Here is a 23,871-nt window from a genome sequence, read left to right as displayed (position 1 = left end):
CGCAGACGTCCACTGTCGCATTTCGTATTCAAATTGCTCACACAAACACACAAACCGTAAGACCAACAGGTCGAGGTCCATGCTCAGGTTTGTGCACGCATCTCACAAAGATAGAAGAACCATTTCACAGAGAGAGATACGGGCTCACCAATGCCACTCAAAACCTACCAGCCGGCTGGCAGATTTCAAGGCACCCACAAGTCCCTACAAGGCCACTGGCTCCAGTATGACAGGGGCCTCATTCTTTATTCCTTCGGGTTAATTTTATTTTAGTTGTCTTTGTTGTTGTAGAGTTTGTCATCAGTCCCTCTTTCTCCCTACCCAGCCCCCAAGCCTCCCGCTCGCAAGTTTCCATTGCGCATGCGCTCTGCATCCTCTCCCCCTCCCACCCTGGGTACCAGTCAGTGCTCCAGGGCGCTGGCGGCGGAAGAGATGGAGCAGCGTCGTCACTAGCGCCCAGCCCCTTAAAACGCTGCTGGCTGGAGCCGCCTCTCTCCCTGCAGCCTGCAGCGGGGATGGAGTAAACGGGGGACAGACCCATCGACCTGCCCTGCCGCGGGGGTTCAGCGATGGAGTTAAAGCAATCGTTGTCCACCCATCTGGAAGCTGAGAAGCCTCTGAGGCGATATGGGGCGGTGGAGGAGACATCGTGGAAAGCGGAGGGACTGGGGAGAAGTGAGTGCTCGGGTAGAGGTTGGGGGGACAGCTGGTGGGGGGGGGCAGTGTGCTGGAGCTGGTGGTCCCCAGCGCGTTGGGATACAACGAGCGGGGTCCACGGAAGCGCCCCCGCAGCCGGGCTTGCAGCCCGAAGGGATGCGCAGGTCTGCACGGCGCGACGCGCGCACCCCGCGAACAAAAGGGGGGGGTCCGGGCCGCGCTTCACCTGGAGGTTCGGAAAATCGCTAGGCAGCTCAGCCAGGAGCCTGGCTTTGGACTCTGAGCCGGTTCTGGAAAGGCGCTTTCCTAAGGCGAGGGAAGTGCAGGATCTTATGGGATGCGGGATGCGCTAGGGCGTTGGGATACACCAGGCTCGTTGGAGCCACAGGGCCAGCTTGGAAAGCGCCCACATCCTTGGAGAGGGGGAGTGTCCGCTGGGTTCCGCTTGCTTCTCGCACCAAGGGGGTCAGAGTACCATGGAATTTTCTCAGCATCATTTCTTCCCTCGCCTCTCTCAGGGTCAGAGAAGAGGGGCCAGAGACAGGGAGAGGTTAGTCCTCAGCACACAACACGCTGTTCTGGACTCAGAGCTGGTCTTGGGTTTGCGTCCTAGGAGGCGGTTCTGAAACAGCCCGCCTGTGTTGACTGGTTCTTTATGGTGTTTTGGCGTCAACATTTTCCAATTAAACGAAAGATTTTTGTTTCTAATTTGTCGGATACAATTTTTGAAACTCCTCAGAGTGGAGGCAACCTTGGAGGTCCAGGGTCACTAGGTGTCCCTGTAAAAGTGTCCCATGCTCTGGTAGAGCTTGTCCAGCCCCCGGGCAGTCTGCCAGGCTGGGAGAACCCCTCTTGCCTTGGCAGGAACCCTGCGACTCCTGCCTGTGGCTCTGGGGCACTGGGCTTGGCGCTCAACACAGATCGCTGGGTTGTGCTGGGCTCCAGTACTGTAAACGCTCCTTTCCCGTCCTCACCTGGGAAGATGAGGAGGGATTCAGAAAACCTTCCTAGGACGGCTCAGCTGCGTTCTGTATTTTGACTTCAAGTTCAAGTGTCTTAGTTCCTAATCTATTATGAGGGCTACCCTGATGTTTCCAACCTCTTTCTTTCCTTTTAAAATTGGTGTCTTCTCAGCCTTTTGCCTAAGATCAAACTGTCAAACGGGAGTCTTTCCTCCTGTCTCCTCCTTTCCATACCCTCTGGCTCTGGTGTGACCTCAGGGCTGGTGGTCAGTGTGTGTTGTTAGATTGTCATGTCTAAGAACTTCTCCTTTAAGCTACTGTAGAATGGTGACTCCCCTTGCCTAGGTGAAAAAAAGAGGGAGCTCTTGGCTTGGGGACTAGCTCAGTGGACAAGGTGCTTGTGGTACAAGCTTGAGGACCTCAGTTCACGGTGGCATGTGTTTGTAATCCCAGCACCAGAAAGGTGGAGGCAAGAGGATCACTTACTGGCCAGCTTGTGTAGCTGAATGGGTGAGCTCTGGGTTCAGTGAGAGACCTTGTACCCCCAGCAAATACACTGTACAGCAGTGGAGGAAGACACCCAATGTCAATCAACTTCTGGCCTCCACATGCATGCATGACCACACACACACAAATGTGTGTTCACATGCAATCATGCGCGTGCATACACACACACCAGGAGTGGAAATGGTCTATCCAAGATTTGGACTCAGATTTGTTGGATCCCAGACTTTTTTGCTTCATATTTTCAGGAACCTTCCTAAGTCTGTGGAGAAGCTGTTTATGTGTTGGTTTCTGCAGCCCACAAGGGCCTTGAAAGAAGGCCGGGTCCTCACAGAGTAAAAGCTGTGCACAGCCAAGTCATCCCTGGTCTGAATCTATTTGGTCCCTTTGACGACAACGTGACAAGGCACGTTGCTAGTCCCTGCTTGGTTTCTGTATCTGGAAGTGGAGATGATAATGGTGCCTATGGCTTCAACATGAATATTAAGTAAGGTGAGGTGTGTAGAGTTCAAGCTAAGTGATCAGTTAACATGGTTGCTTCTACTGTCTTACTTATCTGTACAAGGAACTTGCTTTGATCCTTTGCAAGGAATTACATAAACCAAGACCCTGGGCGAAAATGGTGATGTGGGGCTGGAGAGATGGCTCAGCAGTTAAGGTGTTTCCCTGCAAAGCCTAAGAACCCAGGTTCGATTCCCCAGTACCCATGTAAACCAGATGCACAAGATAACATATGCATCTGGAATTCATTTGATATGGCTAGAGGCTCTGGTGTACCCATCCCCCTTTCTCTCTCACACATAAATTAATAAATAAATAAAATAGTAATGTTGGGCAGTTCAATAATATTACATTCTCTCTAGCTCGCTCTGTCTCATCACATGTGTGTGTGTGTGTGTGTGTGTGTGTGTGTATGGTTTTGTTTTGTTTTTTGTTCTTTTTAGGTTTTCAAGGTAGTGCCTCACTCTAGCCCAGGCTGGCCTGGAATTCACCAGGTAGTCTCAGGGTGGCCCCAAACTCACAGTGATCCTCCTATCTCTGCCTCCCAAGGTCTGGGATTAAAGGCATGCACCACCACACCTGGCTTCTTGTTTTTGATTTGTGAAACAGGATCACAGGTTCTCAAGTAGTCCAGGCAGGCCTCAAACCTGCTATATAGGCAAAGATGACCTTGAACTGATCCTCCTGTCTCTCCTTCCTAGGTGCTGGTATCACAGGAGTGCACCACCATGCCTAGCTTCTCTTTTATTTTCTCCCCATCACATTAGGAAAAATTTTAAGCACACAGGACAATTGCAGCAAGAACCCAATTCATACCACTGAAGTCTCTGAATCTGTGTACTTCTGGGTCCTAGGCTGCCAACTGCCGCAAGTCTGGCTGGAAGGCTCCCTTCTTTTTGTTCCAAACCACCAGAGTTTCAGAACCTTGCTTCCAGGTTCAACACAAGATTTCTGATTGCTTTTTAAAAATATATATTTTACTTATTTAATTAGAGACAGAGAGAGAGGGAGCAGAAGAGGTACATGATAGATAGATAGATAGATTGATTGATTGATAGATAGAATGGACACACTAGAGCCTTCAGCCACTGCAAATGAACTCCATATGCATGTGCTGTTTTGTGCATCTGGTTTAAGTGGGTACTGGGGTCTTGAACCTGGATCCTTAGGCTTTGCAGCCATCTCTCGAGCCCCTGATTGCTCTTTTTTTTTTTTTTTTTTTTTTTAGGTAGAGTCTCACTGTAGCTCAGGCGCACTGGGAACTCACTCTTGTAGTCCCAGTGAACCTCCCACCTCTGCCTCTCCAGTGCTAGGGTGAAAGGCGTGTACCACCATACCTGGCTCCTGGTTAGCTTTTTTATGGATCCCTAAATCTATTCCTAGCCCTTCTTATTTTCAAATCTGAAACCTTCTTCCAACTCACATGCAAGTCACATACAAATATTTGTAGCTAGGATCCACGTATGTGGTGCTTCTGAAACCTTAAAGCGCTCATGCAAAGACCCACTTTTAAATCTTGAATCCTGTGAGTTTTTATCTTTACACTCCTGGTACCACCAGGCATTTTTGGCTCTCGACTCACAAGGGATCTACGAATCCACCTCATTAAATCAGAACCTTCACTTACTTATTAATGAAGTGTGAAAATTAGCACTATTGATTCTATGGCGTAACAACTGCTGAGCCAGTGTCGAGAGGCATGAGCTGCCAGAGACTAGAAACGGTCTATTAATAAGAAGCACTCTTTGGCTGGAGAAATGGCTTGGCGGTTAAGTGCTTGCCTGTGAAGCCTAAGGACCCCTGTTCGAAGCTCGATTCCCCAGGACTCACATAAGCCAGATGCACAAGTTGGCACATGCATCTGGAGTTCGTTTGCAGTGGCTGGAGGCCCTGGCATTTCCATTCTCTCTTTCTCTTTCTCTATCACTCTCAAATAAATAAATAAAAAATAAACATAGATTTTTCTTTTAAAAAAGAAGCACTCTCTATTCGACTTCCTCACTCATTTAAAATGTTATTTTGCTAAACACTGAGTATGTGTAAATTTTTAAAACAGACTGGAAAGGGAAGAAAGATGGCAGAACTGGCTGCTTTTAGCAAAGGTTGTATGAACTGCTGTCCTCCATTTCAATGGCAGCCTTGATCTAATTACTATTTTTGCAGTGCTGAAGTTTGAACTCAGGCCTGGTGTATGCTGGGCACGTGCTCTGACTATTGAGATCTAATTTGTAGACAAAGGTCTCACTGAGTTGTCTAGGCTGGTCTTGAGTTCCCGCTAGGCTATGAACCTCAGGGTCTACACCAGGTCTACTTCCCATCTTTTAGATGAAAGATAGGTGGTGCCTTATAGTTATGGTAGAAAAGAACGTGAGCCGGGCGTGGCGGTGGGAGGTGGAGACGAGAGGCTCAGGAGTTGAAGGTCATCCTGGGCTTCATGGGACTTTGCCTCACAAACAAAACAAACACAAGAGGCAATGAAGAGAATGGGAGCTTTGAAGTCAGGAGAAATCAATTCAAACTAGCTCGTGCCCTTTGTAGGGGAAACTGTTGAAACACAGTCTCTCTCTCTCTCTCTCCCCTCACTCTCTTTCTCACATACACACACACTGTGTGTGTGTGTGTGTGTGTGTGTGTATCAGTGGTTTTATGTAAAATGGGGTTAATCATAATAATGTTGGGCACTTAAGTCCCTTTATCACAGAGCCTGGCCCACCATGAGCAGTTCAGTCAATGCCAAATGGTGGCCATGTAAGGCCTGAGTAGGGGGCGCTCAGCATCTGCAGCGGATTCTAAGGTCAAGAGTCAGAGCTTGCTTGCATGGCTTCCAGTTGTCTGTCTGCGCATTGTGGATAATGACTCTCTTTATTGCCTTGCTCGTGGGCATGTGAGGGGAAAGTGCTTATTATTATTATCATTATTATTATTTATTTATTTTGGTTTTTCGAGGTAGGGTCTCTCTGTAGCCCAGGCTGACCTGGAATTAGTCTCAAGCTGGCCTCGAGCTCACAGAGATCCTCCCATCTCAGTCTCCCGAGTGCTGGGATTAAAGGTGTGTGCCACCATGCTGGAGGAGAGAGAGAGAGAGAGAGAGAGAGAGAGAATGGGCACACCAGGGCCTCCTTCAGCCACTGCAAGCGAACTCCGGATGCATGTGCCCCTATGCATCGGACTTCACGTGGGTACTGGGGAATTGAACTCAGGTCATTAGGCTTTATGGGCAAGTGCTTTAACTGCTGAGCCATCTCTTCAGCCTGAAAGTGCTTTTTTTTTTTTTTTGTGGTGTTTTTTGTGTTCTTTTGCAGGGCTAGGGATTGAACCCAGGGTTTCATGCATGCTGAGAAAGGCTTTTGTACCCTTGAAAACCACCTAGCATTTTCTCACTTGAGACAGATTCAAAGCAATTGCTTTCACCCACCCACTTCGTGTGTGTGTGTGTGTGTGTGTGTGTGTGTGTGTGTGTGTGCGTGGTATAGGCACGTGTATGTGCAGCTGTGTTTGCCATTGTGAGGCCAGAGGAGGTCCGTGTTCTTCCTCTATTTCTCACCTGCGTGTTTCCTTAAGACAGAGTCTCTGTGAACATGAAGCTGTGGTTTTCATGAACCCCAGGAATCCTCTGGTCTCTAGTCCCATAGGACTGGGTATATGTATATGTATATGTATATGTATATGTATATGTATATGTATATGTATATGTATATGTATATGTATATGTATATGTATGTATATGTATATGGCCATGCCTTGCTACTTGTATGAGTGCTGATGCCCAGGAAGCACACTCAGCTGGTCTCATGCTGTGGCAAGTGTGCTAACCTTCTGGGCCATTTTCCTGGCCTCTCCTTTTTGTTTAAGGTGGGCTATCCCTAGGTGGCTCATATCTTGATCTCAATGTGTAGCCCAGGCTGACCTCCAACTTGAGATCCTCCTGCCCCCACCACACCCCACTCCCCACCTACCTTTGATGGCATTCTTTCATGAGCAACAGAGGTTGGTTTTTAAAAACTCAGCTGGCAAATGTATAGTGACATTTCAATGTGGTGTGATCTATAAAAATATTTCTTTCAACCAACTGTAATTAATTGAGAGAGACACAAAGACAAGTTGCCTTTGGGGGGAAAAAAAACACACAGGGCTTTCTAAGAGCAAAGTTGTCTAATGCCAGGGTCGTTTCTTGGCAGATGCACATGTACCTTAAAGGATGATCAAGGTTTGGTGGAAGAGAAGCGGGGAGGAGATGGCCTAGAGGGGAGAGAATGCCAGAAGCATCGGGCTAGCAGCAAATACTGTGAGTGGAGATGGGAATAAGGTGAAAAGCTCTGGCAGCAATCTTCCCAGAAGCCCAGGGGAGATGACTGTTATTTAAAGTCCAAGGATGTGTGCTGACTAGCAAGCAGATCATTAAACTGGCCAGCGTCTCAGGTTTAATAAACAATGTCAAGCTTCGGGTAATGTGAGTCACTGACAATCTGGTTAGCAGGTTCTTGGGGAAAGGTGTTGTATTGCTTTCTCTGGTTTGAACTCATTTCACCTGACTTCAAACTCCCTGCTCATTAAATAAGGTTAATTTTATTATTTGATTTTGCCTTATCCATTCCTTTTTATTATAAAAATAATACATACTTTCTTTGTTTCTGAGACAGGGTCTCATGTAGCCCAGGTTAGCCTTGAAATCACTGTGTAGCCAAGGATGACCTTGAATTTCTGATCATTCTGCCTCTACCTCCCAAGTAGAGGGATGACAGGTATGCACCACCATGTCTGTCTAATACATGCATTTTATAAAAAATTCAAACTCCAGGCTGGAGAGACGGTTTAGCAGTTAAGGCACTTGTCTGCAAAGCCTAAAGACCAAGGCTTGATTCTCCAGGTCCCACATAAGCCAGATGCACAAGGTGGTGCATGTGTCTGGAGTTTGTTTGCAGTTTCTAGAAGCCCTGGTGCACCTATTCTCTCCCTCCCTCTCTGTCTCAAATAAAAATAAATGACTTTAAAAAAAACCGAACTCATCTGCAATATAAAAATAAAGTGACAGATGACAGTTATTTGCTCCCAGCTCACATTTATGCATTCAGCAGACAGGTGTCAAGTTCCTTCTAACTAGCAGTGTTCTGGGGGCTATGGACATAGTTCTCAGCAAGGCAAAGGCCCCGCCCACGTGAAGGTTCTATGTAGGGGACATCAGGACTTGGGTTTGGAGTGAGGGTGTCAGATAATTAAGCAAAAAATTCCAATCACAGTGTTTCTTGGGGGTTCCTAAGAGAGGGACATCTCCCATTTGATGGTCAGGAAAACTTTCATGTTTTGACATCTTGCAGGGCATAGCAGGGATCCACACTATGAATGCAACACCTTCCCTGCCCCCCCCAGGGGTGTTAGGCGAAAAGGCAGGAGACTAAGGTGGCTGGTACCCAGTGAGTCAGGGACAGAATGGAGATCTATCCGAAAAGAGGCAGGCAAGGTTGAACTTGTAGTTGTTTAAGAAAACCTCAGTTGCAGAGATGACTCAGTCAAGCACTTTGGCAGGCACCTGTAAGCCCAGTGCTAGGGAGATGGAGATGGGATTCTCTGAGTATGCTAGACTAGCTTACTTGGCAACTTCCAGGCCAATGTCTCAATAAAGTTAGATGACATTTCTGAGCTGAACTCCGGGTTCAGCAAGACATTGTCTCAAAAAAGTAATGTGGAGGGCTGGAGAGATGGCTTAGTGGTTAAGGCACTTACTTGCCTGAAAAGACAAAGGACCTATTTTTGATTCCCCTGGACCTGCATAAGCCAGATGCACAATGTGGCACATGCATCTGGAGTTTGTTTGCAGCGGCTGGAGGCCCTGGCATGCCCATTCTTTTTCTGTCTCTTTACCTTTCTGTCTTGCAGTCTTTCTCAAATAAATAAAAATTTAAAAAAAAAATAAGGCAGAGAGTGATTGAGGAAGACATTCATGTCCCCTGGCTCCCATAGGCACTGGATGTAGAATTAGATGTGATTTTCTCCTCACCTTCCATTGATAGACAGCTAACTCTAAGTTATAATGGGAACTATCAGAGCAGAGATGTGAAAATTATGAACATGGTGGTATCTTAAATGCATCTGGGGGCGGGGAATGGGGTAGCTTAGGATGGCCTTGAACTTACAGTATAGCCAAGGGTGATCTTGAACTTCTGATTCTCCTGCCTCTACCTCCCATGTACTGGGATTACAGGTGGGAGCCACCATATGTGGTCTATGCATATGTGCTGGAGCTGGAACCCAGGGCTTCATGCATGTTAGGCAAGCACCTTACCCACTGAGTTATATCCCCAACCAGATGTTTCATTTTTTTTAATAAGTTTCCATCATGTGTGATAGTAGAAGGGGAAAAAAATCAATGGTATGTATTTTTGGTCTCTGATGAATTATTAAACACCTATTAATAATAATAGCACTCAATGAGTTCTAGCTGTGGACTTGAGCTAATTCAGTCCTCATGACAATACTGTGACAATGACAGCATTGCTCCCACTTTGTCCTTGGGGTGCCTAAGGTCTAGGGAGGTTAAGGAAGTTGCCACAGGTTAGAAAGTCAGTAAGTGGAAAAGCTGGGATCGATTCTAGTCTTCTCAGCTTCCGTGTTCCTATTGAGGTCTGTGATTCCTGGAATCCTGCAGAGACCACAGAGGTTGGAGATGAAGCAACACCCAGATCCCAGCCTCAAGAAGCTTCCAGACTTGTGGGGAGGGCACAGCTCATGATACCAGTGCAGTAAAGCCAACGTTCCCAGCAAACACAAGGGGGAGCTGAGGAGATTGGCTCCCACCGGGGTACTCTAGGTCAACAACAAGGAGACGCGGGCATGGGGCTTGTGGACGAAGCAGTGTCCAAAGGTAGCAGAGAGGAGAAAGGACATTTCAGGGGAGCTGCAGGCTGGAGGCTGGAGGCAGGAGGAGGCAATCTCCAAGGCCAGATCCACACATCAGCTTCCTGTTTCACGCTGATTTTTTTTTTTTTTTCCTCTTGTTCCTTTCCTCTTGGCTTACTGAAATCTGGGTCTGTTGGTTCTTGTCCTGTGGGACTGTGGTTCATTCTTGGCAGTTGCCAGTTTCTGTGCATGTGGGTTGGAAGCCAACGCAGGCAGTGGCTCTTTCTTGGTGTTGCCTCTCAGAATACCACTCATAAGCACCCCTCAGAGGCTGGCCATGCAGTCCTCTCTCTCATTCCTTCACCATGCACTCGCTGGGCAGGCTTGAAGGCCTACTATGTGTAAGCTTCTGTGGTACAGAGGCAGAGAAGGCCCAGATGCCACCCTAGTGGACTTCTCACTGCTTCTGAGTACCAGGATCCTGGTCAATGTGCCTAACTTCCCTAAACCTCAGTTTTATCAAATATAAAATAAGTGTAACCCCTTGAGGATTAAATAGGGTAATGCCAGTAAAGTGAGACAATAGCCATGTCACTAAATGATACTGTTGCTTACAGTATCTGCTCAGTTTAGCTGACATTCATTAAGAAATGCCTGCTGGGAGCTGGTGGGCCTATATTAACAGCAGAAGTAGCATGGTTTCAGAAAATCATAACTGCAAAATGACTACTGTAGATGCCATAAATTCCTTTTTATTTTTGTTTGGTTTTTTGAGGTAGGGTCTCACTCTAGCCCAGGCTGACCTGGAATTCACTATGGAGTCTCAGGGTGGCCTTGAACTCATGGCAATCCTCCTGCCTCTGCCTCCCGAGTGCTGGGATTAAAGGCATGGCCAGCACACCCGGCTTCATGAATTCTTTATTATTATTTGTTTTATTTATTTATTTGTAATCAGAGAGAGAGAAAGAGAGAGAGAGAGGAAAAGAGGGAGAGAGAATGGGCATGCCAGGGCCTCCAGCCACTGCAAAGGAACTCCAGATGTATGTGCCCCTTGTGCATCTGGCTTACGTGGGTCCTGGGGAATTCATCCTAGGTCCTTTGGCTTTGCAGGCAAACGCCTTAACTGCTAAGCCATTTCTCCAGCCCAATTCTTTATTATTTTGTGAGTGTGTACATGTGTACATGTGTGTGGAGTCCAGAGGACAACCTCATACGTTGTTCTTCATCTGCCTCTTTTAAGACAAAGTCTGTCATTGGTCTGAATTAGGCCAGAGTGGCTGGCTAGTGAGCCTCGGGGATCCTCCTGTCTCTGCCTCCCAGTCCTGGGATTACTGGCATGTAATGCTGATACACCTGGCATTTTTACACGGGCACTGAAAATTGAACTCAGGTCCTCATGCTTGTCAGGCAAGCCCTTCACCCACTGATCCATCTCCCTGGCCTACATGATGAGAGTTATTATCCTCTTTTAAAATTCCCAAGCACATAAGTCATTCACTCCCTGTCAGTTCCTGTATCCATTCCTTCGGTACATGTCTGCTGAGGACCTCTTCTATGCCAGGCATTGGCACTAAGCCCCTGAGGACAACATCAGCACTTGGGAGCGAGACAGAGACAGTCCATGTACAGTTTCAAGTGATATAAGGTGTGCTGGGAACAGTCGCTATTCCCTATGATGCTAAACAGAGGTAGCCCAATGTGATGTCTCTTCAGCCCTGCCACGGCAGACTCCAGACTGCTCTGCCCTCTCAGCTAAATGTTAGCAAGAGATTCATTTGGTTGTTTTGCTGCAAGTGATTTTTTTTTCCTGCCCCTTGAGAAAATGAGATTTAATAGGGTCAAAATGAGCTTTATGGGCTAAACTGAGTACAATTATTTGCTTCTGACCTCCTGTGGGGTCGCGGCTGCTGAGACCCCAAGCATCCTATCCATTATGAACGCTGGATGTGCGGTGCCCATCCCATTACCCAGCACTGAGAAGCTTCTTATCACATCAATAGCTGCTGAAATGGGGAGACTGTTGTCCACAAGGCTGAGAAGCAAATGACTTAATTGTGTTTTATAAACCCTCAAAATCATCACACTAAGAACTAAAACTAGCTGAGGTCTCAGCTGGTCCAAGTTGTCTGTCTGTCTGCTTTAGATGTCTGTCCATCTGTTTAGAGGATTGTTCCTGTTGCTGCCATTCTGTCCACATTCTTGCTTTTCTGCAAAAGGTAAGATTTTTCAGATCAGATGTGATGTAATGTACCCCTGGAGGCACTGACTCTGACCATGGGTAGAGGCTGGGTAGGTGTTCCACACGTACCCTGCCATATCTCCCAGAATCCTTGCCACTGGCACAGATGAAGGCATGCATCATAGCATTTTTTGAAATGACCAGAACAAAAGACAAGGCCACATGTAGCATGCTGGTCCATCACTCCTTGGCCTTTTGGCTAAGATCAGATGTTACATATTGGTTCCTTAAAAAGACATCCTGAGGGCTGGAGAGACAGCTTAGTGGTTAAGGCTCTTGCCTGCGAAGCCAAAGGACCCAGGTTCAATACCCCAGAACCTAGGTAACCTAGATGCACAAGGTGGTGCATGCATCTGGAGTCTGTTTGCAGTGGCTGGAGGCCCTGGTGTGTTCATTCTCTTTCTCTCTTCTATCTATCTCCCTCTCTCTCAAATAAATAAATAAAAGCAAATATTAAAAAAAGACATCCTGAGGCTGAAGAGATGGCTTGGTGGTTAAGTGTGTTTCCAGTGCCAGCATGAGGGTCTGCAGAGGCCTGAGATCACCAGAGTCGGAATCTCCAAACCCCACACAAGCAGATGTCCTGTCTGCCTGTAACCCCAGTCTCATGGGAGAGCACAGACCTGAGAAATGTCAGAGCCCAGCAAGCTCAGTAGAGACTCCAGCTCAAAACAAGACTGGGTAAACGAGTGATGGAGTGGGACACTCGAGGTCCCGCTTTAGACACCTTAGATGAGTAACTCCCACCACAGATGAGGGCTTGAGGCACCACAGCATGCCACACACTCCATACTACACAATACTACACTGCACCCCCATATCATCACACACACCATACCACACAATACTACACTACACCCCACACCACACACACCATACCACACAATACTACACAACACCCCCCCCACTACCACACACACCATACCACACAATACTACACTACTCCCCACACCACACACACCATACCACACAATACTACACTACACCCCACACCACACACACCATACCACACAATACTACACTACACCCCACACCACACACACCATACCACACAATACTACACTACACCCCACACCACACATACCATACCACACAATACTACACTACACCCCACACCACACACACCATACCACACAATACCACAGTACACCCCCACACCACACACACGCATACCACAGTGCACCACAACACTGCATTACCCACACACAGGAGCACTGTGATTTCATGCAGAGAACAGGGTCATCTTGGACTGTGCTGGTGAGCTATGGCATGTGGCAGTCTGTTTGGACAGTGACCAGGTAACAGTGTGGAGCATGAACAATACTTGTGTACGTTGGCCCATGAGGTCACTGCTGGGATTCTATACTTTATTAGGTGCTAGAAAGGTTATATGATCTGAAGAGAAGCCAGAATATATGAGGCTCTGTCCAACAGAAATTGAAACATTGGTACACAAAGACCCACATGCAAAAAAACCCCACAAAAACCATACACAGAGTAAAGACACACTAGAAGAAAGGGGAGGTTACTGTTCTTCTACTGCGGAATGGTATGTTTCTGGTTAAAACAATATCAGAGCAATAATATTGTCTTTGAGGTACCCATGGGAGGAAGGATGAGGTCTGGGAGATGCGTGTGATAGGATCTAATTTATTTTTATTTATTTATTTGAGAGCAACAGACAGAGATAGAAAAAGGCAGTTAGAGAAAGAGAGAGAGAATGGGCACGCCGGGGCCTCCAGCCACTGCAAACGAACTCCAGACGCGTGCGCCCCCTTGTGCATCTGGCTAACGTGAGACCTGGGGAACCGAGCCTCGAACCGGGGTCCTTAGGCTTCACAGGCAAGCGCTTAACCGCTAAGCCATCTCTCCAGCCCACAGATACTTTCTTTAAAGCATCCAGTTTACTACGTGGATTCTGGGGATCTGCAGTGTGCTCCTCATGCTTGCAGGGCCACTGCTTTATCCATTGAGCCATCTCCCAGCCCCTAGGAGAAGGAATTTGAACCCAGGGTTGTCAGGGTTAGAAGTCCATATTGTGTGCTGGAGAGATGGCTTAGCAGTTAAGGCGTTTGCCTGCAAAGCCAAAAGACCTCGGTTCGATTCCCCAGGACCCACATAAGCCAAATGCACAAGGCTGCGCATACATCTGGAGTTTCTTTGCAGTGGCTGGAGGCCCTGGCACACCCCCCTCTCTCTCCCTCTTTCTCTCTCTCTCCATCTCTCTTGCAAATACATAAAAATAAAATAATTTTTAAAAAAAGTCCATATTGCTATGCATGTTGGGGAAAGAGATATATGGAACTATTGTATCTTCCTCTCCATTCTGCTGTGAATTTAAACCTGTTCTAAATAGTCTTTTTAAAACAACAACAACAAAAAACTTCATACACTTCCCTTTATAGTTACTTGTTAAGATCCAATTCTCTTCAATTTCTCTGGTTCCATTTTTTGTTTTTCGAGGTAGGGTCTCACTCTAGCCCAGGCTGACCTGGAGTTCCCTATGGAGTCTCAGGGTGGCCTCAAACTCACAGCGATCCTCCTACCTCTGCCTTCTGAGTGCTGGGATTAAAAGCGTGTGCCATCACACCCAGCTTTTGGTTCCATACTTTAAGGGAACTTTATTTTTCTTTTCTCTCTCTCTCTCTCTGTCTCATGTGTGTTTAGGGGGTGGGGGTGAGGAGAGGCTGGGAAGTGATGCTAAGTAACCATTGAGTTACATCCCCAGCCCTACTTTTGGCCACTTGGGGGGAGGGTTCAAGGTCTGGTCCAGGCTGACCTTAATTAACTATGTATCTCAGGGTGGCCTTGAACTCACAGTGATCCTCCTACCTCTGCCTCCTGAGTGCTGGGATTAAAGGCGTGCGCCACCACGCCCGGCACCTTTTGGTCATGTTTTAAAGACCTAGTTGATCACAGGCAGACCCGCTGTCATTGCGACCTGCTTTCTAGTGGCCCTCGGGGCTGAGAATGAAAACTCACTTTCCATCATCCTGGTCTTCTGATAATGAACGGAGGAAGAGAGAAATGAGCTCTCCCTTAGTCAGATTTCTTCCTGTGTTAACACATCTGTCTTAGTTCAGTGGTGACCACTGTGACTTAGAAACAACAGAAATGCTTTGCTCACAGTTCTGGGGGCTGGAAGCTCCTGATCCAAGGCACTGGCAGATGTGGTGTGTGGTGGAGGCTTGCGGCCTTGCTCGCAGATGGCTGGCTCTCTTGTCTGTGTTATTATGTGAGGGGAAGGGACACATGGATTCTCTGGCTGGCTACCTTCTTTATGGATCCATATATTGGGAAAGGGACAAATAAATTCTCTGGAATGGCTTGAAAAATTAAAATTAGGGCTGGAGAGATGACTTAGTGGTTCAGATGCTTGCCTACAAAGCCAAAGGACCCAGGTTCGATTCCTTAGGACCCACATAAGCCAGATGCACAAGGAGTTTCTGGAGTTGGTTTCCTACAGCTGCAGGCCCTGGAGTGGCCATATTCTCTTTTTCTCTCTCTCCTTCTCTGTCCTTCAAAAATAAAATAAAATAAAATAAAATAAAATAAAATAAAATAAAATAAAATAAAATGCTTAAAATATAGTAATAACCTAAAAATTTTTAATTATTTGTTTATTTGTAGGGGGGAGGTGGTCTTGGGGCACATCAGGGTCTCTTGCCACTACAAATGAATACCAGATACATGTTCCCCTTTGCATCTGGCTTTACGTGGGTGCTGGGAAACTGAACCCAGGACAGCAGGCTTTGCAAGCAAGCACCTTTAATCACTAAGCAATCTTCCCAGCCTCCCCCTCCAAAGCTTTTATGACACCAGTCAGACTCTCAGCGGCTCCACCCTCATGACATCGTCACTTTCCCAAAAGCCACACCTCTTCACACCCTCATGTTGGGGTGGAGTGTCCATGTCTGAATTGTGGAGGAACCCTAACACCTAGTTGATGGTGGGCTCCTTAGTCCACGGGAAACTTAAAACCATTGAAAGCCCAGATGTGCCCAGACCTTACTCCAGCGTGAGACTCTTTGAACAGGTAGCTCTCTTCAAAGTGGCCAACATTCTGACAAAGGTCAAAGGTGCTCCAATTATTTCCATTTGGTGCTTCCTACACCCAGTGTGCCTGGGGTGAGACGGAGTGTCACCCCTTTGTTTATAGGGCCGTCTAAACTGGAGACCTGCCATTCTCCACAGCAGGATCCATCCACCCTCATCTCCCATAAATATCCACAGTGAAGGCATCCATGAGGCTCTTCCTGGGGGTCCCCATCAGCGCAGACAAGGTCCTGAGAAGCAGCTCCGCTGAGGCCTGTGTGTCTGGGCTGGGTTGGGGGCTGAGTAGCCAAGAGGCCTGCTTTCCCAGGAATCAGCTCTTCCTCATTCAGCCCTGGCCACTTCCCAGATGTTTACCCTGAGCTGGGACCAAGCTAGCTTATTCATCTTCTCTGCCCACACAGAAATCTTTTAAGAAATGAAAACACCATTCACATAACACCAAGTGAACCACGAGTGGCTTTTAAAGTTCTTAGATTTTTTAAAATTTTATTTATTTATTTATTTAAGAGCGACAGACACAGAGAGAAAGACAGATAGAGGGAGAGAGAGAGAATGGGTGCGCCAGGGTTTCCAGCCTCTACAAATGAACTCCAGATGCGTGCGCCCCCTTGTGCATCTGGCTAACGTGGGACCTGGGGAACCGAGCCTCGAACCGGGGTCCTTAGGCTTCACAGGCAAGCGCTTAACTGCTAAGCCATCTCTCCAGCCCTAGATTTTTTTTTAAATGGTGTGTGTGTATATGTGCATGCATGTGCACACACACGCTCTGACATAGGTCAAGGGCAACTTTCAGGTGTTGGTCTTCGCCTCCCACCTCTTTTGAGGCAGGGTCTCTTTGTGGTCCCCTGCCGCATGCACCTGGCTAGTTGGCCCGTGAGCTTCTAATTCTCCTGTCTCTGCCCCAGTCCTTGCTGGCATGCTGCGATTACAGACTTGTGTGCAGGCACTAGGGAACTGAGCTCTGGTACTCTCCCTGGTTTGACAAGCACTTTACTTTACCTACCAAACCACTTCTCTTAGCCTCACAATTTGTTTTGAGACATGGTCCCAGGTAGCCCTGGCTGGCCTTGAACTTGATATGTAGCAGAGGATGGCCTTGAGCTTCTGAACCTCCTGCCTCCACCTCCCAAGTGCTGGGGCTCCAGGATGGGATACCACATGCAGTTTCACACACTACCATCTGGATACATCCTTATCCCTTAAAGTTTACAATTAATTGGCATTTAGTAAAGTCACAGAGTTGGGCAAGCATCACGTCTCTCTGATGCTACATTTTTTCACTCCTAGAGGAAACTCTGTACCCATTAATCAGTTCTTCTTCTTCTTTTTAAAATATATTTTATTTACTTACTTGAGAGACAAAGAGGCATAGAGAATAGGCACTCCAGGGCCTCCAGCCACTGCAAAAGAACTCCAGATGCATGTGCCCCCCTTGTGCATCTGGCTTATGTGGGTCCTGGGGAGTTGAACTGGGATCCTTTGGCTTTGCAGGCAAATGCCTTAACCACTAAGCTGACTCTCCAGCCTTAAGCAGTTCTTCTTTATGAACATGCTGGTGGAAAGAGAAAAAGGTTGCTTTCCCTCATCCATTGCTAGGTTCAGTCCTGAAATCTATATAACAAAAGACAGAGTCACAAGAGATGTGCTGAGGAGATGGCTCAGTGGTTAAAGACCTTGGTTTGCAAAGCCTTTCAGCTTGAGTTGAATTCTCTAGTACCCACATAATGCCAGATGCACAAAGTGGTGGGTGCATGCATTTGGAGTTCCTTTGTAGCAGCAAGAGGTCCTGGCATGCCCATGCTTTCTCTCTTTCTTTCTTGCAAATAAAAACACATTTTGAGAAGAGAGAAAATTTGCATGCCAGGGCCTCCAGCCACTGCAATTGAACTCCAGATGTGTGTGCCACCTTGTGCACATGTGGAACCTTGTACATGCATCAGCTTGTGCATTTGGTTTATGTGGGATCTGGGGAGTCAAACAGGGGCTCTTAGGCTTTTCAGGCAAGTGCCTTAGCTACTAAGCCATCTCTTCTGCCCCAAATACATTTTGAAAACTGAGAATATCATAGAATGTATTTAATAGAGGTTGAATATAACTTATCTGAAATATTTGGGGCCAGAAGTGTTTATTTCAAAATGTGAAATATTTCCATGTGTATGTGTACAGACATAATGAAATACCCTAAACACTAAACTTATTTATGTTTCATATATGGAATATACACACAACTAGAAGTAATTTTTAAATGATTAGTTATTTGCTTAGTGGCACTTGTGCGTGTGCATGCCACAGTCCCTTGCTGCAAACTAACTTCAGACACATGTGCTAATTTGTGTTTGGTTTTACATGAATGTTGAAGAATTATACCCAGGCCAGCACGCTTTTCAAACAAATACTTTTCACTGCTAGGTTACTGCCCAGACCCTGAAAAGTAACTTTACATGATATTTTTTTTACTCCTCCATTTCGACTGTGACTCGGTACTTCAGGTCAGATATGGCATTTTCTACTTATCGTATGATGGTGGCACTCAAAAGACCTACGCTTTGGGGATAGGAATGTAATTCATCGGTAGAGCACTTCGTGCACATGGCCCTGGGTTCAATTCCCAACCCCACAGAAAAAGGGAAAACAAAAGATTTCAGATTTTTACAAGATAGGTATGGTGGCTCACACCTGTAATTCTAGCCCTTGGGAGGTTGAGACAGGGGAATTGCAGAGTTCAAGGCCAGTCTGGACTGCAGAGTGAGACTCTGTCTCAATAAAATAAACTATTTCAAGTTTTTAGGGATTTTGAATTTTTTGAGATTAGTGTAAGTTTCAGATGGTAAAAGTTTTACATGACATAGAATCATAGGAGCGAAACCCCAAAGACACAGAAAAGCTGCACATTTGTTGTTGTTTGTTTCTCCGAGGTAGGGTTTCATTCTGGCTCAGGCTGACTTGGAATTCACCGTGTAGTCTCAGGGTGGCCTTGAACTCATGGCGATCCTCCTATCTCTGCCTCCCGAGTGCTGGGATTAAAGGCGTGCGCCACCACGCCCGGCTTGGGCTTACAGTTTTAAGGGGAAGTTTCGTCATGGAGAAAGCATGGCAGAGCAGGCACCGAACTCACAACTTTTATTACGGCAGCAGGAGGGAAGCAGTCTGAGTGAGCTGTGCTCCGAATACCCAGTGGGACGGACCGATAAAGCCAAAAGGTCCACCCTCAGTGACACACCTCCTCCACGTGGCCACCTCCCAGCGGCTCCACCCACTGAGGACCAGGTATGAGGCTCAGTCACAAACATATGAGGCTATGGGTACACTTGACATTCAAATCACCACAGCGCCTCAGTAAATAAAGTGAGAGCAATCAAGACGTCAACCTCTGGCTTCCACGTGTATGTGTATAATTGTGTGAACATGCATGCATACATGCATGAACAACACACACACACACACACACACACACACACATGCATACCAGAGAGAGAGAAAGAGAGAGAGAGGGAGGCTAGCCTGTGCTTTTCTACTGAGCCCACACTCAGCCCCAAATACTCTAAAGAATGTTCCTGGCCCTTCTTCTTTATCTCTGGCCCTAGGGTTCTGCTCTCTTTCCCTGCAGATGTCTCACAGTGCTCTGTACACACACACACACACACACACACACTCACACAGAGGCATTGACCCATCAGCACTGTTGATCTGCTCAGGACAAAGCCAAGAGAAACAGGATTATGAGTTTCCTGAAGCATAAAGAAGTGCCCCATGCAAAATGGATTTGATTTTCCTGCAGGCATTCCTGCCCAGAAAGTTCTTACATGGTACAAACTGAAGGGGAAATTGTCACTTCTGCTTAGAACAACACAAATCCCTCGGGCGCATGATGAGAGACGTCTTCCACACATCCTCCCTGGCTTTGTCCCTGAAGAAGGGCCATCTGAGTCAGCCCCCAAAACACAGACTCCAAGGTTTCTGTGGAACAAGATGCATTTCCAGGGACCACCTGCTTCCTTGGCATCCGTCACCACTCCCCGAGGCGCGCGGGCGGGGGCTGGGGAGACGGCTCAGTGCTCAAAGGTGCTTGTTACCAAGTACCTTGGAAGCAGTGAAAGCAAAGCACCCTGGTGACTTTTGCAAATTGAAATTGAGATTTCCTTTCGACGAGGTGGGAGAGCAGAACGCATCAAAGACCATTTTCCTTGAATGTTCCTCGATGTCTTTGTGTAGAGGTGCCCTGGCAAATAAGGCATTTCTAAAGAACCAGGGGTCCCTTATCAGGAGGTGCGTGTGCGTGTGTGTGTGCCCACTTGGCTGAATTTACATCCAATTGCTTCTATTTCTTCTACAGGGAATAGGACAAAAATGAATCGTGCTGGGGATAGCCTAGTCCTGTGGGAGTCCCATCACCGGCTGAACATTAGAGTCCCCTAAGTCACATTTAATACAGTTGGCCCATTTCTCTACTACCACCCTTTTTAAAAAAAAAAAGTTTATTTTTATTTATTTGACAGAGACAGACAGAGAGAGAAAGAGGCAGAGGGAGAGAGAGAGAGAGAGAGAATGGGTACACCAGGGCCTCCAGCCACTGCAGACGAACTCCAGATGCGTGCGCCCCCTTGTGCATCTGGCTTATGTGGGTCCTCGGGTATCGAGCCTTGAACCGGGGTCCTTAGGCTTCACAGGCAAGCGCTTAACCACGAAGCAATCTCTCCAGCTCTCTACCTCCCTTTTTTTTTTTTTTTTAATGGATTAGAAAACCCTCAACCCAGGGGTAGATAATTTTTTCAAGGACTAGAGGAAGCAGAATCACAAGACAGCATTAACCCATCGACTCCATATAATAGTAATGATGATGATGATAATCATCTAGGATGGGGTTTTGCTCAGTTGATATGTACATAAAAGGCGTTAAGCCCTGAGTTTAATCTCTAGCATAAATCAGTGTGGTGGCACACACCTATAACCCCAGCACTGGGAGGTTGAGGCAGGAGAATCAGAAGTTCAAGGTCATCCTTGGCTACACTGGCCATGGACTAACTACATGAGACCCTGTCAGTCAGATCTGGGGTTCAAGATAGAGGCAATGAGACACATGGTTTTCTTGAGTCTAAGGCTTTAATGAGAGAGGGGAGGAAGGAGAGAAAGCTTGCATGCCAGGGAGAGGGCAAGAGGAGCAGAGTTGTGGAGGTGGGGGGAAGGGAGCTAGAGTGACGGTTTTAAGGGCTATGGAAAGAGGAGGAGGAAAGGTACCCTGCATGGGAGGGGCCTTTGGGTGAAATGCTAAAAGTAGTACCCTCCATTATCGTGGTAGAAAGTATCCCAAAATCCTAGACCCAGTCGGAGCATGGGCAGTTGGGAAGAGGAAGAGAGGGCTGGGTCTGTGACACTGTCTCAAAAACCAAAACAAATGAAATACCTAGCTTGAAAAAAAAAATAGTTCCTTTCCTGATTAAGACCTTTTTCTGCCCAACCCTGCTGGCCAATATCCCCAAAGCTCTCAGAAAAACAATCTGTCTGAAATTGTCAAGCCACCATTGTTCTCAGGAAAACTAGTTTCGTCTAGGCACGCTCTTCTAGATCAGCCAGTCATCCTTCACAGAATAGAAAAGATCCTCATGCTGTTATTGTCTGTAACCGCTATTCAAAATGTTGCTCTGGACAGAGAGATGCAGCACTTTATTGCATAGGCCAGCCCCTCTATTATTTTACCCCCCTTCTTCTGAAAAACAGAAGCACAGTAAATGGTATTTAGATAAGGTAATTACCCGGTATACAGCTACTAAAGAAATAGCTGGCTATGCCAGGATGTGTCCGTTGCCATAGAAATTCACCCAGAGTTCTAATGGCCAGGGAGACGGAGGCATATTTGGAGCTAGTCTGCTTTCTGTGACAGGATACCTAAGGAAAGCTACTTCGAGGAGTGAGGACTTACTTGAGTTCATGGTCAAGAGATTTTGGTCCACGGTTGGCTGTATATGTGGATGGAAGAGCATCATGGCTGGGAATGTGTATGAGGCAGAGCCACCCCTCAGGACATGCTGGAGGCCCAATATCCCCTTCAAGGGCAGACCCCCAATGACGTAACTCCCCCTAGCTCCCACCTCTTGAAGGCTCCGCCACCTCCAAAACACCATAGTCTGCGTGGCCACTGAACACCCCTCCCACACACTTTTTTTTTGAAGCTCAAGCTATGTGGCTGTGACTATTCCTTGAACTCCCAATCCTCCTGCCTCAGCCTTCAGAGTGCTGGGATTATAAACATTCACTACCACGCCTAGCTGCAACTAAGCTTTTAACACATGAGTCTTTTTGTGGGGGTGAGTGGGGGCGAGTGGAGGGGGCATTTCAGGTCCAGACTGTAGTATATGGGAAAACAAAGCCTTTCTATGTTATTCTTAAAGGGTAGTTTATAGAAAAGGGCTAAATCTTGTCACAAAGATACAAAACCCAACATGAGTTAAAGGTTGTGTTGGAATCAGAAGCATGTAGGTATCATGTCATGAATAACCCAAAAGACAGGCTGGAGAGCTAGCTCAGCGGTTAAGGGCACTTGTTTGCAAATTTTGATGGCTCTAAGTGTAACCATTCTCTCTCTTTCTAATGAATAAATAAATATTAAAAAAAAAAAAACCAAAAGGACTGGAGAGATGACTTAGTAGTTAAGACGCTTGCCTGCAAAGCCTAAGGACCCATGTTGGACTCTCCAGGTCTCGTGTAAGCCAGATGAACAAGGTCACACATGCACACAAGGGTTACATGCTGGAGGCCCTGGCATGCCAGTTCTCTCTCTCTCTCTCTCTCTCTCTCTCTCTCTCTCACACACACACACACACACACACACACACTTAAAAAAGCCAGTCTGTTGGGCTTGCCTCAAAAAAAAAAACAATGTAATTGGTAGACCAGGGATACTGAAATGAATGTACAAAGGACAGCCCTTTGATTCATCCCTGAGGATGAGAAAGGCGGGCTGGAATTCTCAGATAGGACAGAATTTGCATGTGGATAGGAATCACTTTTAATAGTTCTAGGTTCCCTACCTCCTGCAGACTTGTGAAACAGCCCAAGGCAATGAAAGAGCTCAGGCCACCCGCAGAGGTGACCTCTTGACAATGCCCCCACCTCTTTAATGGAGGACAGCTTTTCTTTTTTGAGAACAAGGAAAGCTACCAGTTTCCCAGTTGCAAAGATGATTGTTTAAGGGCAGAAAAAGATTTCAAATATAGCCAGGTCCAGGGAACATCACGCTTGAGAACATGGAATCCACAGGGGTTACTGGAAAGTGACTGAAAATGTGGTCAGTTATTTACCCAAATGTTACCTCTCTTGATGCCAAATGTTGAATGTCTCATTCACCTTTTAAAAGCCTCAACTGGATGTGTGGCTTGATTCAAACTACAAGAATGCTCATCCAGCACGTGCGAGTTACCCACTTAGCTCTTCTGCAAGTTCAAAGTCTCTACTGTGGGCCTGGGGAGATGGCTCAGTGGCTAAAGGTGCTGACAAGCCTGCCAGCCTGAGTTTAATTCCCTAGTACCTGAAAAAGCCAGAAGCAAAGTGCTGCTCATCTGGGGTCCCAATATGTCCGATGGGAGGTGGAGCCCAGAGAACCAGGAAGCTCATGGGTAGGCTGGTCTGGTACTCACAAAACTGGTACTGACAAAAACGAGAGACCCTGTCTCAAAAAAGAAGGTGGAAGGATGGACAACCACCCCTAGGTGGTCCTTAGACTTCGTGTACTTTGTGACATGCACACATCATTTACACACACACACACACACACACACACACTCAAAAAAATTTGGGCTGCAGAGATGGCTTAGGGGTTAAGGTGCTTGCCTGCGAAGCCTAAGGACCCATGTTCAACTCTCCAGATCCCACATAAGCCAGATGTATAAGGTGATACAAGTGCAGAAGTTCACACATGCGTGCAAAGTGGCACACGCGTCTGGAGTTCAGTCGCACAGGCTGGAGGCCCTGGTGTGCTGATTCTCTCTCTCTTGCTCGCTCTCTCATTAAAAAAAAAAAATGCAAAAAAAAATCTACTCAGCGTACATATTTTAAGCTCGGGTCACGACTATGTCACCCGTGGCTGATGACAACATTTCCTCCATTTGAAGGACAAGCTGTCAA

The 23,871-nt window shown here is 46.9% G+C and overlaps 1 protein-coding gene across 1 annotated transcript in view; it reads left to right on the top strand.

Annotated features, from left to right (window-relative positions):
• The first annotated feature begins 395 nt into the window (after nt 1-395).
• Bmerb1 (bMERB domain containing 1) overlaps nt 396-23,871 on the top strand; it is a 130,606-nt gene continuing 107,130 nt past the window's right edge. The window contains exon 1 of the mRNA XM_004652283.2: nt 396-675. Within this exon, the coding sequence (XP_004652340.1) occupies nt 570-675 (106 nt within the window). The 5' untranslated portion in view covers nt 396-569. The remainder of the gene's footprint in view (nt 676-23,871) is intronic.

This window comes from Jaculus jaculus, chromosome 11 (assembly GCF_020740685.1).
Source record: "Jaculus jaculus isolate mJacJac1 chromosome 11, mJacJac1.mat.Y.cur, whole genome shotgun sequence".
Classification (NCBI taxonomy): Eukaryota; Metazoa; Chordata; class Mammalia; order Rodentia; family Dipodidae; genus Jaculus; species Jaculus jaculus.
This window is presented reverse-complemented; position numbering and strand designations above follow the sequence as displayed.